The 14,054-nt window shown below is 40.4% G+C and overlaps 1 protein-coding gene across 6 annotated transcripts in view; it reads left to right on the plus strand.

The window, feature by feature from the left end:
* MAGI1 (membrane associated guanylate kinase, WW and PDZ domain containing 1) overlaps window positions 1-14,054 on the plus strand; it is a 740,901-nt gene that overhangs the window by 639,596 nt on the left and 87,251 nt on the right. For all 6 annotated transcript variants that reach the window (XM_069084168.1, XM_069084167.1, XM_069084169.1 and 3 more), the window contains 3 exons: window positions 2,018-2,166; window positions 4,435-4,524; window positions 13,749-13,931. In XM_069084168.1, the coding sequence (XP_068940269.1) occupies window positions 2,018-2,166; window positions 4,435-4,524; window positions 13,749-13,931 (422 nt within the window). The remainder of the gene's footprint in view (window positions 1-2,017; window positions 2,167-4,434; window positions 4,525-13,748; window positions 13,932-14,054) is intronic.

Here is a 14,054-nt window from a genome sequence, read left to right on the forward strand (position 1 = left end):
AACTTGTGATGGGAAACTGTCAGTCATGAAATGTTCAGCATCTTATTATAAAATGATGAGCTCAGTATAGCAAGAACCCTTGCTAGAAGGATTGGTAGCTTGGAATCTTAGTTTTGCGCTCTCTCTCTTTCTTTCCCTCCCTCCCTCTTGTGTGTGTGTCTCTCCCCCTTCTATTTCTCTCTTCTCTTTCTTCTTCTGTCTCTTCTCTATTGCCCCTCCTCACTTTGACTCTCTTCCTTCTTCCTATTTTCCCTTCCCCTCTCTCCCTCCCTCCCCCATCCATCTCTTTTATTCCCTCCCCCACAAAATTAATTTTCATCATGTACATTGTCTGGTATATAGTAGGCCCAAAATAAAGGCTTGTTATTTGATTAATTAACAATAGGCAGCTTGAAGCTTTAGAGACATTTTTCCATTGAAGGCATGGAATGGAATTTCTGTCCATTTGAGCTTGGTTCTACTTTGAAAAAGTAGTCAAGTCAACAAACATTAAGCTCCTACTATGTGCCAGGTACTGTCAGACATGATGGGGATAACAAATAAAAAAGTGGGGCAGTCCTTGGCCTCAGGTACCTTGCATTGTTCTGGAAGCAAAAGGAGTATATGACTGCATGGAGGAACGATATTTTCTCCAATTTGGGAGTGGGAAGGAGTAACAAGGGACAGAGCTTGAAAGGAATTCATTATCACTTCTTGTGTGACTTTTTTTTTTAAGCAATTGGGTTAAGTACCTTGCTCAAGGTTACACGGCCAGTTTGTGTGTGTGTGTGTGTGTGTGTGTGTGTGTGTGTGTGTATGGGTGGGTGGTTGTTAAGTATCTGAGGTCAGAACTGATCCCGGGTCCTCCCGACTCCAGGCCGGTGCTCTTACTCACTGCACCACCTAGCCACCCGTTGTGTGACTTTCATAGGAATCAAGGTTCATAAAATCTTCTATTTAGAGGTAGAAGTGACTTCAGTTGGTCAGTCCATAAGCATCTATTAAGCACCTGCTGTGTTCCAGACACTATCCTAAACATTGGGAATATAAGGAAACTAAATGAGTCTGAGTCTGTGACCTTAAGGACCTTCCAGCCTAATAGGGGAAAGAGCAGACACCCAGCTGTGTACAAACAAACCATGTATAGGATCCTTTAGAAATCATCAGCAAAGTGAAGACACTGGAATTAGCCCCAGTGTCTATCTTGTCCATCCCACTCACCCAACCCTGGAGACCCAGGGGAGTTGTGACTTATCCAATGTCCCAAAACATCACATTAGAATGCCATTGTTATTAGAGGAAGGATGGGGACCGGACATTCAATTTCATTGTCATAGGGAATTCCCAGGTGAGAAAACTTCTCCTATCCATGCAGGTTGTCATCTTCTCTGCAACTCATAGGTTTAGATTTGCTACCTCGGATCATGAACCAGCATGTGTCAGAGGCAACACCTGAACCCAGGACAGCCAGGAGATATAATAAATAGAGTTCTGGACTTGAGATCAGAAAGACCTGAGTTCAAATATGCCTCACATACTTATAAATAATGGACAGAATTGGAGAAATCACTTAAGCTCTCTTGGCCTCGGTTTCCTCATCTGTAAAATGGGGAGAATAATAGCACCAAACTCATAGGATTGTTTTGAAGATCAAATGAGACTACAAATAGAAAGGATTTTGCAAACTTTAAAGTGATCTATAAATGCTAGGCGTAATTATTGTAATTTCTGGCTCCCAAGATGGCTTTCTCTCCTCTGTACCCTACTGACTTTGAGTTTTAGGTCAGTTATCATCATAATTATCATCATTATTAATAATCAGTAAGTTCATGGCTTTGCTTTTCTGAAAGACAATTATGATTTTTCTCTCTCTCAACTAAACATTTTGATAGGAGGGAAAAGTCAACCCCCTACTCTCCAAACCCCCAACTCTCTTGATCCTTTTCCACGCGGGGACTACTCACTTTGGGCTGAGGTCATCCCACTTTGAGTCTGAATGCTTCCTTACTGAATAGCCTGTTTCTATCTTCTCATCCAGCCACATCAACAGGAAAACACAATATGAAAACCCAGTCTTGGAAGCCAAAAGGAAGAAGCAACTTGAACAGCAACAGCAGCAGCAGCAGCAGCAGCAGCAACAGCAACAGCAGCAGCAGCAGCAGCAGCAGCAGCAGCAACAGCCAGAAGGTTGGCACTCATTGGGAGCCTTCTGCTGGGGATGTCTGCTAAGACAACAGTCCGTCTCTGGGACTGGACACCCTCACGAGGCCAGAGGGGTCCTTTGGGAAGGCATCTCTTCTAGGGCTGTAATGTTTCTTAGGAATGACCATCAGAGGTTTCAGACAGGGCAAGAGTGGCACCTTCACTGTCAACCTTCTGCAAGCTCAGAGCCCTTAAGAGTGAAAGGATCCTTTCCTTTGATCCCAATCCCAAGCCTTACTAAATCTAGACCTGGTTTAGAATGGTTGGTTTTCCATTTTTACTCTAACATGACTAATAGTTTATATACCAAGTTTTTGAATTTCCACTTCACTGTGTTAGAGCGACGAAAAAAAGCTCTTTTCTTTTTGAAATGGGCATAGAATCAATTGGAAAGACAGTCACTATTCCTTGTGTGGCCTTGGGGAAATTCTTTAACATGGGGGGCTCAGTGTCATATTCTGTAAAATGAAGGAGTTGGAAGAGATAGCCTCTGAGATCTCTTCCAGCCCTGCATCTATAATCCAAAGATAAGATTCAGTATCTGATGTGCTGTGTATTTATATGGAGTATTTCTGAAGAGGAAGTTCCTTTTATCAGTGCAAATCACCACCTTTTCCGCTTTTTTGAGTCTTAGAGGGTTAAGCCACTTGGCCAGGCTCACCTAGGGAGTATGTGGGGGATGGGGCAGGCCTGGAATCCAGGTTTGCCGAGCTCCAAGGCACGCTCTCTATTCTCTGCCCCATACTGAATATAGATATAGGACCAACAAAATGTAAAACGTGGTAATAGTTAGATAGGGAGTGGAACATGGCAGACATCTTCTAACGATCTCCAGTGTGTAAATGCTTGGGTTATAACAACATGGTGTCAGAAAGACCCAAATACAAGTCCTGCCTCTGACATGGATTACTTGTGCATCAGTTAAGCTCCTTGGGCTGCCCTTTTTTTCATCTCCAGATCTAGGATGCTGTGATTTAACCTCTCAGTCGATCAACCAACTCTCTAAGACTTTGAATTATTGACAAGTTGTTGATCTGTATTGGGGGGAAGCTTCCCTATCCTAATGAAATCAAAGCTACATGTCTATCTCCCCCAAATCCCTTCCCCTGCCCCCCAATGAAGCATACACAATTTAAAAAAAAATTCTCTTTTAACAACTTGAACAGACTTCTTGTTTCCCTTTGCTCTTTTCGTTTTTACCTTAAGTTGATTAAAATTGGGAATGTCACAAGTGAAGGCCGAGGAAGCACAGGGTGCTATTAAATGCATGTGGCTGAGATAAAAGCTGTCTGGGGAAAGTTTCCTGGGTCACTCATTGGGAGCTATTTTAGGGCCTTCTACTTGAACAAAACCAAACTTATTGGTTCATTGGCCTTGGAAAAGCATCCTCTTTGGATGGTACTTAGAACGACATTAAATGGTACCTGTTAACTCCTGAAATCCAGGCCCATAGCCATAGGACAGTTGTTAGTAACTCAGCTGAATTTGCACTAGACGGGGAGGATTCCCTTGGACTTGTCGAAGGGACAGCAGTCTTTTTCCTTCTAGAACTCATCCTAATCTCCTTGGACCTGGTTCTCAGGGTAGAGTGTACCTCTGTGCTGGGATCTTTTATTCCATCCCATTTAGGGTTTCCTGGCCAGAGGGAAAATGTGTCTTTCTTTAGTCATATTACTCATGACTTCCCTGGAAGATACAGACAGAAACCCCTTCAGTTTTTGTGTGGTATAGGGGAAAGCGCGTTGGAGTTGAAATCAGATGACCAGGATTCAAATGCTAACTCTCCTACTCACTAGTCCAGGTGACCTTGGGCCAGTCACAAGTCTCTGGGCGTCAGTTTCCTCTTTTGTAAAATGAGCAGCTTGGACTAGATGACCTTAGAAGTCCACTTGAAAATCTTTGGATAATTGTATAAGTTTTTTTCTTTTTTTTTTTTTTTGCTACCCCCACAATCCTTGCTGTGGGCTACTATTTTTTTGTTGTTTATTTTATTTTGCAGCAGTGTGTGATTATTTTTAATTATTATAAATTATTAATTAAATATTATTTAATTATTATATTAAATAAATATTAAAATATTATTAATTATGAATCAGGGAACTCACTGAAAGTTCCCTATGAAATCACAGCTCTAGTCTCCCCTACCATGCCCTCAACCCATCAAAAAAAAAAAGACCAAGAGATTTTTGAGCATGTCAGGTATCCCATTCAAATACAAAGATTGACCACATTCCTTGCTTTTTTTTTTTCTAGAATGGGCAGAAGACCATTCATCCCTCGCTGCTCCTGTTCCAAACCGTCCAACAAATAGCCAGGAGCCTGTTAGAGAACTACCACTTCAGGGTAACGTTTTCTGTCATCACCTGCTAACTTGAGCCCTGTTGTTGATGGAGCAAAAATCTTGGCACTCTCAGACATTTAAGGGATGCTCTAGGGTTTCCAACCTGCTCCTACGTGCCTTCTCCCCCTTGAGCCCTCCCCACAGCCCTAGGAGATAGTGCTAGAGATAGTAAACCCATTTTATAGATGAGGAAACTGAGGATCACAAAAGCTGAAATGGTTTGCAAAGCTGATAAATGTCAGAGGTGGGATTTGAACCTGTCTCTCCAACTCCAGCACTCTTTCCATTGTACCACAGTGACTCCCCAGAGGGAGATGTGTGTGGTTGTATATGTATGTGCACATATACATATATGTGTGTGAATACATATATATGTATTGTGTGTATATATATGTATATATAGATAGATAGAGAGAGAGATGTATATGAATGACACTGTTTTTTATAACTCCAAAATCATTTCTTTAACTGCGGGAAAATATAAAAACATGAAAGAGAGTCCAAAGTTTCTGCTAATTGGACTCATAGCTGGGGGTGCTGAGATGAGAGCTATTAGAGACATGAATAAATTTATTCATGTCTAAAATTGGTGACTATTAATGGCATTTGAGAGGTGGAATATGCTGCCAGATATTACAGAGTAATTTTATTAAGTAGAACTTCAGACCTCCAGACGAGCCAGCTCGCTACATTCACTGAAATGAGGCCTCCATTCATTCAAAACAACTTTGTGTTAAACTACTTTGTATACATTTTTGTTTATTTGCTTTATATTTACATCATATATACATATATACACACTCATGTATATAATTATATGTGTATATATGTACATATATGTATTGTATATATAGACACACATCTATATATGTACATAAAAGTATTGTGTGTCTGTATCTATATGTATATGTATATGTATGTATGTTTATATAACTGCTCATCTTTTTTTTTTTATGTGAAAGTCAGAGCTCTCTGTAGGAGACAGGTTTTTTCAAGACATCAGCCCACATCATCCCATGGACTAAGATATTTTTTTCTGGAAAGGAAAACAGCTTTGTATTCTTTGCCTTCCAAGCTCTGGTCCCCAAGACAGCTGCTGTCCATGCCACAACTTTAAAATGCATGTGTTAAAAAAAAATGTTTTTCCAAGTGGGTCTTGCTTGCATTCATTCACAAATAGGCACCTGAAAATGGCTTTTTTTGAAAATTAGGAGCTTTAGAAACCTTCTATTTCCAGCCCTCATTACTCCTCAAAATAGGAAGCAGGGATTCTTCAGAACAGAGGAGGAGCTGTCCAAGCAGCTCACCCTGGGAGTAGAAAGAGGGGGGATGGGAGAGCTAAAAAGTCATTGTTATCCCTGTTGATGTAGCCAGGAGAAGGGCTGTGGAATAAGGTCCGATGAGAAGCTTGTAAAAGTTGCCTCTTTTCCAACCACTTTTTTTCCCTTTCAAAAGAATTGAGCATAATGAAAAAGTGATTCTTTTGGGAGGTATAGGTTAGACTCAGTGTCCATTGAGGTTTCTTCCAACTGAAGTTCTCTTGAGACAGTATGGTATGGTGCAAAGAGTTCTGCCTTTGGGAGTCAGAGACCTGAGTTCAAATGCTACTTCAAAAAAAATTTGATTCATATGACCCTGAGCAAATCAAAATCTCTAATCTTCATTTTTCTCCCCTGTGTAATGTGAACATTGGAATGGATGACCTCTCAGGCATCTTGTGACCTGACGATGCTACAAATTCTGGGAGGTTGGACATAGCTATAAAATAAAGGGTGAGGGGAATCAGTTGTGCTAAAAAGTGAGGGGTCCCTAAGAGTCAGGAAGTGGGTTAGAGAGCTGTCCATGTGCCTTCTGACCTTTCGCTTTTGTTAATTGTATATTCTTTGCAATCTCTCTATAGATTTGTATTTAAAAATGTTATTCTGAGAAGTTATCCATAGTCTTTAATAGATTACCCAAGGGGTCCAGGACATTCAAAAAGAAAAAAAGTTAAGGACCTTTGCTCAGACACAATGTAGCCTGGTAAAAAGAGTTAGTCTTGGAGGCAGAAAAAAATGGATTCAGTCCCACTTCTGTCACATGCTAGTTGTGTGACCTTGGACAAGTCATTTAAATTTTCAGTGTCCCCCCATGTTGCTTACTGGTGTTGAGTTACCACTTTTTGTCAGTGGAAGAGTGAAATCAAAATCTTAAGCCCATGTCTAAAAACAACCAAGCACCACAGAGAGTCTTAAAGATTTTCATTTAGTTTGCTTCTATATGAGAAAAGACAAATTTATGAGTCCATTCGATATTTCTGATCTCTATATAGACTATATAACTATGTGTGTCCAAAGATAAACGACTTCTTTGTCAATGTATCCATCTAACAATCGGGTTCCTTCTGCCGGCTCCCTGTTTGTTATCAGGCAAATCACTTTGCTGGTCTCCAGGCGCTGGTTTCCTCATTTGTAAAAGGTGGAGGGTACGTTACACTAGATGACCTTTATGAAACCTTCTTGCTCCAGTCTTTGATTCTAGATGTTAAATATTCGAGAATCAATAACATATCTAGAGTATGTTCAAACTCCTTTGGGGGACTCTGTTTTCATATCTTTATATTTGAGTGCCAGTGAGTGCATTTGTGAAGTCCCTGGCGTCTACAGCAGGAAACATTTAGACAGTCTGTGAGTCAGGCTTCCTTACTGAATATAGTCCTAATAAGATAATAACTGGGTTTTTTAAAGACGTAACTTCAGGTCCAATTCATCATGAAGGACCCTTGCATTTCATTGGATAGATAGATAGATACACAGACAGATAGATAGATGATAGATAGATACACAGATAGACAGACAGATAGATGATAGATAGATACACAGACAGACAGATAGATAGATAAATAGATGCATTCGTGATATTTAAATGAGCATCCAGAATCTTGTATCATTTTTTTTATGTGTGTGTCTGTATATTTACCCTTGTGTGCACGTATTATTTGACTAGTGGTCTCTCCATGACCACATCTCATAGTTGACCCTGAGAACCCTCCTTCTGTTTGCTCACTTGCTCTTCTGCGCCCTCTAGTGTACACACTGAGGCTTTGACAATCTTCACCCACTTGGACATCATAAATCTGTTGGACGCGTTTCTTATCCAAAAGATGAATGAAGCCTGCAGCCCTCTCCCATTAGGCTTTGTAATTTAGGCTAAACTCCAAAGAATTCAAAGTAACTACCTAGCATTTTATAGTTAGTTATACTAAAGAAAATATGAATTGCTTGTGTTTTTGATATATATTTTTGATTTGATGTATGTGTATATATACAAATGTAAAGTGTATGCTTTTAAGTATGTTTTTAAGGTTATGTGTGTTTATATGTTAGAGAAAGGGAAAGAGAGATAAATGTTTTCCTTTAAAGAGAAATTAGAGTATTTGCCTTTCTCTAGTATGACAGGGAGATTTATATGTGGATTTTTTTTTTTTACTAAACCTGTGATTTTATTGGTGAAGGGGGAGAAGCATTTAGTTAAGCACCTACTATGTTCCCAGCAGTGTGCTAAGTCCTTTTACAAATCTGATCTTATTTGATCCTTCCAACAGCCTACCTGGGATGTAGGTACTGATTATCCCATATTTGTGTTCCTTGGCCAAGATCACACCTGACTCCTTTCTTTAACCACAGATTATTAACTGCCCTAATCTGCCATTTTATAAATCTATCAGTCAGGCAATAAGTGTTTATTAAGCACCTACTGTATTCTATGCAGTATGCTAAATTTTGCTGATGTAAATACAAAAAATGCAACAATCTCATTCATATCTCAAGTTGCTAACAGTCCAGTGAGGGCAAGACTTGGTCCAAGGTCTTCCTGCTCCAACGTTATTTCCCCATGTACATGACCATGCTGTCACCTCTTTAGGAGGCCTGTGATTTCCCACTTAAAATCCAGACTCCATTGGAACAAGCAGGTGGATCAATGCTTTTCTATTTGATACTCAGCTTTTTGAAGGAAAACAGGGCAGCCCTGTGATATTTTGGGGGTCCTTCCTCCACAGTTACTTGGAGGAAAGTGTGAGACATGGAACAAATGACTCAGTACTTTTTCTCATCAAAGCCTATGTATCCCTTTGCATTCTGGGTCATTTTTGTCTGTGGCTTTCTATGAATCCTCTAAATAGGCAGGCAGGTTTCAACACCTGCCCTGCCATCCATGTGACCTTGGTAAATCACCTCCTTGTCTGAGGCAGTCAGATGGCACAATGGTGAGAGCACTGGACCTGGAGTCAGGAAGACCTTATTTCAAATCCAGCCTCAGACACTTACTGACTGTGTGATCCTAAGCAAGTCACTTAACTGTTGCCAGCCTCCATTTTTTTTTCATCTGTACAATGGGGATGAATATAGCACCGACCTTCCAGGGTTGTTTGGAGGATTAATAAGATAATATTTGTAGAGCACTTTGCAAATGCTAAAGCTCTATAACTAGATCTCACCATCATCATCATCATCATCATCATCATCATCATCATCTTTAATCTGTAAAGTGAGGAAATTAGACAAAGTAGCTTCTCCCCACGAGGCTCAAAGTTTTTCCTTAGATCTTTGGATGTTTTGTGAATGTTTTTTGAATATCTGTTCTCTTATTTATCTTTTGCTCATGCTACATGACCAAAGCATATTGGAATGGACCTAGGGTCAGGAACACCCAAATTAATCTATACCCTCAGACATGCACTGTCTTAAGCAAGTCAACTTAGCCTCTGCCAGCTTCCATTTCCTCTTCTGTAAAATGGGGAAGGTACTAGCACCCAGGTGGTGCAATGGGTAGAGCACTGGGTCTGGAGTCAGGAAGATTCCTCTTCCTGAATTCAAATCTGGCCTCAGACACTTATGAGCTGTCCTGTGTGACCCTGGACAAGTCACTTCACCCGTTTTGCCTCAGTTTCCTCATCTGTGCAATGAGCTGGAGAAGGAAATGGCAAACCGTTCCAGTATCTTTGAAAAGAAAACCCCCAAATGGGGTCACAGAGAGTGAGATATGCCCGAAACAGCAACAACAGCACCTACCTCCTGAGATTGTTGTGGGGATCAAATGCTATAATGTTGTAAGGTATTACAATAAAACCCAAAGCTCGATGTTAATACTAGCTATTGTTGTTAATGTCATTCTTATTGTTAATTTGTAAAATGAGGGGGTTAGACCCGATGGCTTCTACCCAACAGGCTCCAGGTGTTTCTCTGGGTCATTTGAATGTATTTTGGCATATCTGCCGTTATCTTTCCCTCATACTACATGACCATGGCATAATAGATAGCGTATTGGAATTGGAATTAGAAAGACTTGCTTTCACATCCCTCCACAGATATTTGCTAGTTGTGTGACTCTGAACAAGTCACTTAACTTCTCATGATGTCAGTTCTTTATCTTTAAAATGAAGGGGTTTGACTAGATGGACTAAGAAAGCCCTTTCCAACTTGAAATTGATGCTTCTAAGGGGCAAACATAGAGGGGGGAGAGTGATGGACGTCAGTGGTTTCCACTTTTTTTAACTTTCCAGTTAAAGACCAACCTGCTAATTACATTTTACTAGTCTCGTCAAAAGGGTATTACTGGAGAAATGAATTGACTGCTTATTTATGTCACGTATGTCTTTCTTTCATGGAAGTGTTTCCTTCCCACTTTCTTTGGACTACCTAGAACATAAGTTCTTAACCCTGAGTCTGTCAGCTTTTCTTTCCCTCAATATTTTGATAACTATTTAGATATAATTGCTTTCCTTTATAAGCCTACATATTTTATTTTATTCATTGAAAACCATTATTCCAAGAGGAGCTCCCTTGACTCCAACACAGTGACAAAAGGGATGTGAAAAAGAAAAGGTTCAGAATCCTTGACTTGGAAGCTTTAGCAAGTAAAATACCATAGAGGCTTGATCTCAGAATTGTAGCCCATCAGTGTGATGTGCCATGCCCCCCTACAGGTACAAGCCTGACTTTGAGCCTAAGCCACATGCCCTTGATGGTTCATTTGATGGTTGCCTTGGCGACCTTCTCACCCACAGTCCTTCCCGGTCCTTGACATCACCTGGCTAACATCTAATCCATATGTTAGTGAGCCAGGGTCTGGATGTCTCCCATAGAGATCCGTTGTGTAAGAATGAGTTTCCTCCCCCATTTTGACAGTCATACTTTATCCAGCTTCCAACAAGAATTGTGCCTTGAAGCTTCCCCAGCAAGAAGGGTCCTCAATAGGACTACCATTGTAGGCAATTTGAAAGAGCTTTTTAAAAGCAAAGAACTTTTAAAAATATGCAATTAAAAATTGTATGGGTGCCCAGAGACCTTTCAAAGGTCCTGAGTACATTTAGAGATCTAAAATTAGCACTGGCTGGTGGGTGCCAGGTCCCTCGTTAAGGGGTGCATGATTTTTAATAGTTTTGGGTGGAAAAGGAGAAGAGAAAAGGGGAATTGGGAGGATATAAAGGAAAGGATTCTGGGACATGAGGGCAATGTCTTCAAAATATGCTAGAATGAGAATTCCTCCCCACTCCCCTTTCGCCCCCCCCCCAACCATTATTGCTGAGAATTGTATTGACAGATTGAAGAGATTAAATCTGTATAGGTGGCAGATTCTGCCAAAAAGATAACTCAGACAGAATCAAGTACACAAGTTGTAGCTGAAGAATGTGAGCTAAGTAGATTTGGAAAGTGCCACATGGCTTGGTTAGATTATAATCTGATGTATTACAGGCAGCTTTGTTTAGTTTTCCAGCAATGTATGCCTGCATCATTCCAGCAAGGATCCCACATGTGTACTTACTGAAAGCCAGATGGCAAATAGTGCTCTCTTGTAGAGGAATTAGGCTACAGTGGTGGGATTGGAGTCCAAAGCCCAGCCACTTAGTCTGTGTGATGCGAGCAAGTCGCATCATAAGATCGTAGGACCATAGATCTCAAGATAGAATAGTTTAGAGACTTTCTAATCCAATGCTCTCATTTAGAGAAGAGGAAACAAGTCCAGAAACATTAAGTGACTTGCCCGGGGGAAGTCACTTACAAATAATGTAAGAAGTAGGAACTAACATCAGAAATAGGAACTAAACCCAGGTCTTCAGGATCAAGAGGCAATACTTTTGTTCCCCATAACATCCAGAGATCTGAAATTGGGGCTGGGGTGATGTGATCTTGAAGGTGCCTCCAGTTCTAGGAATCTATGATGGACCCACGTTTAAGTGCCAATAAGAGAGATTTTTCACTTTTGCAGGGTATTTTCTGTATGTTGATGCAAATGTTCTTTGGGGCCTCAAAAAATAATTCATAAGGTTATGCCTAGGAGCTTTCAAAATAAATTCTCCCCATTTGATTTGAAAGTAAGGGTTTTGTTCCAACTGAATGCACAAACAAATGGGAACCAAAGTCAGATGACATGTTAAGGAGGCAAATTGTGAACAAAAATTGCTGATTTTTCTTTTAATGATTAGTATGAAACCATGCGAATCTTGCTGTCAAACAAATCCTCTGTAGAGTCAAAAACACACGAACTGAAACTGGGGAAACTGTCTGGTGTTGGGAGTTCATTCTGATTGTCTTAATACGTGTTGACTTGGCCAGCTAGGCTGTCGGCAAGCATGTATGGTCCACACCCCATCGTGTCTCAACAGAAGCGCGATATAAATGAATGGAAAAGTCTTTCCTAAGACTGCCAGAAAATATTTCCTTAGCATTTGTCTCCAGGGCATAGCACAGATTACTATATTGTTCTCATTATCATATACATTGTTTTATATGGAAGTATTATAGTTTTTATAATATAGATTTAATCATACAAATTATAATATTCTTCAATTGGGAAACAGCATGATATAATATGGTGGATTTGGTGTCAAAAGGCTTGGGTCCAACTTCTGACTGCCATTTACCTCTTAGATGAACTTGAGAAAATCAGCTTAACCCCTTTGGGCCTCAGTTTCCTTATCTAAAAGATGAGAAGCAGATGTGACCTATGAGCACCCTTCTAAAACGAGATCAGCTGGTCTATGTTTCTGTGACTAAGGTGTCTTCCAGCTTTGATCTGTGCTGTTTTGTGATCCCTTCTTTCTTCTTTGCTGTTGTCCAGTCAATGAGCCAACATTTGTGCCAGGCAATGGGTCAGGCATTAAATGAATCACAAGAACCTCGTACTCTAATAGGAAGGACAATTATCTTTCTTTCTGCTTGTATTTATACTCCCAGCACTTAACAGAAGCAGGACATATAATGAGGATTTAATATTTATAATTTGTGAACCTGTTAGTATTATTTTTGTTATTACCATTATTACTGTTATATTTGTTGACTTGTGACTTGAACTATATGTATCAAAATATTTTCAGAATAGATATCAAGAGAATAAATGCAGAGTAATTAAATATGATGTAAGCTTCCAGATGGTGCGGTGGATAGAGCACCAGTCCTGGAGTCAGGAAGATTGGAGTTCAAATTCAGCCCGAGATACTTACTTAACTGTGTGATCCTGGGCAAGTCATTTAACCCTGATTGCCTCAGTTTCCTCATCTGTAAAATGAGCTGGAGAAAGAAATAGAAAACCACTCTAGTATCTTTGCCAAGAAAACCCCAAAGGGGGTCATGAAGAGTCAAGATGTGGCTGAAAATGTCTAAACTACAAATAAAGGGCGATGTTGGAGGGCAGGTATCTTGAGGGAATCATGAAAGATTTTTTCATAGAAGGCTATGTCTTAAATGAAGAATTGGATTTTATGAGGTGGAATTGAATAATGAGTGTGTTCTCATAGGGGACAGCCAATGCAAAGGACTAGAAACAGAAATAGGATTGTCATGTGTGAGGAACGAGGAGAAGACCAGATGGACAGGGTGAGAGGGGAATTCATGTACAATGAGGCTGAAAAGATAGGGCTGGAAAGGTTTTAAAGGCTCCAAAGAGTTTATATTTGATTCTAGAGGCCATAGGAAGTCACTGGAGTTTATCCAGTGGGGAGGATGACATGGTCTGATGGGTACTAAAGGAAAATCTCTTTGAAATCAGTGTGAAGGATGGACTGAAGTGGTGACAGCCTTGAGGCAGGGAGACAAATTGAGAGGCTATTGTAATAATCCAAGCAGGAGATAATAAGGACCTGAATGAAGATGGTGGCTATGGGGAAAGGGTAAAGGGGTCAGATTCAAGAGATATCGTGGAATGATTGGGTTTTTTGTTTTTAATGGTTCCTTCTCTTTGAAACCAGGTAAACCCTTTTTTACACGAAATCCATCTGAGTTGAAAGGCAAGTTCATTCACACAAAACTGAGGAAAAGCAGCCGAGGCTTTGGTTTCACTGTTGTCGGTGGGGACGAGCCTGATGAATTCCTCCAGATCAAGAGTTTGGTGCTGGATGGGCCTGCTGCATTGGACGGCAAGATGGAAACAGGTAAAGAGCTTTGGCCATGAAAGAAGATGAATTGAACCCTCCACAAAGAGTGTTGGCCTTGGGTCAAAGGACCTGGGTTCAAATTCTAACTCTGGAACTTACTAGTAATGTCGGTGGCCTTGG

Source organism: Petaurus breviceps, unplaced genomic scaffold (assembly GCF_028583685.1).
Source record: "Petaurus breviceps papuanus isolate PSGF00001 unplaced genomic scaffold, PetGlider_PUasm1.0 174, whole genome shotgun sequence".
In the NCBI taxonomy this organism is placed as follows: Eukaryota; Metazoa; Chordata; class Mammalia; order Diprotodontia; family Petauridae; genus Petaurus; species Petaurus breviceps.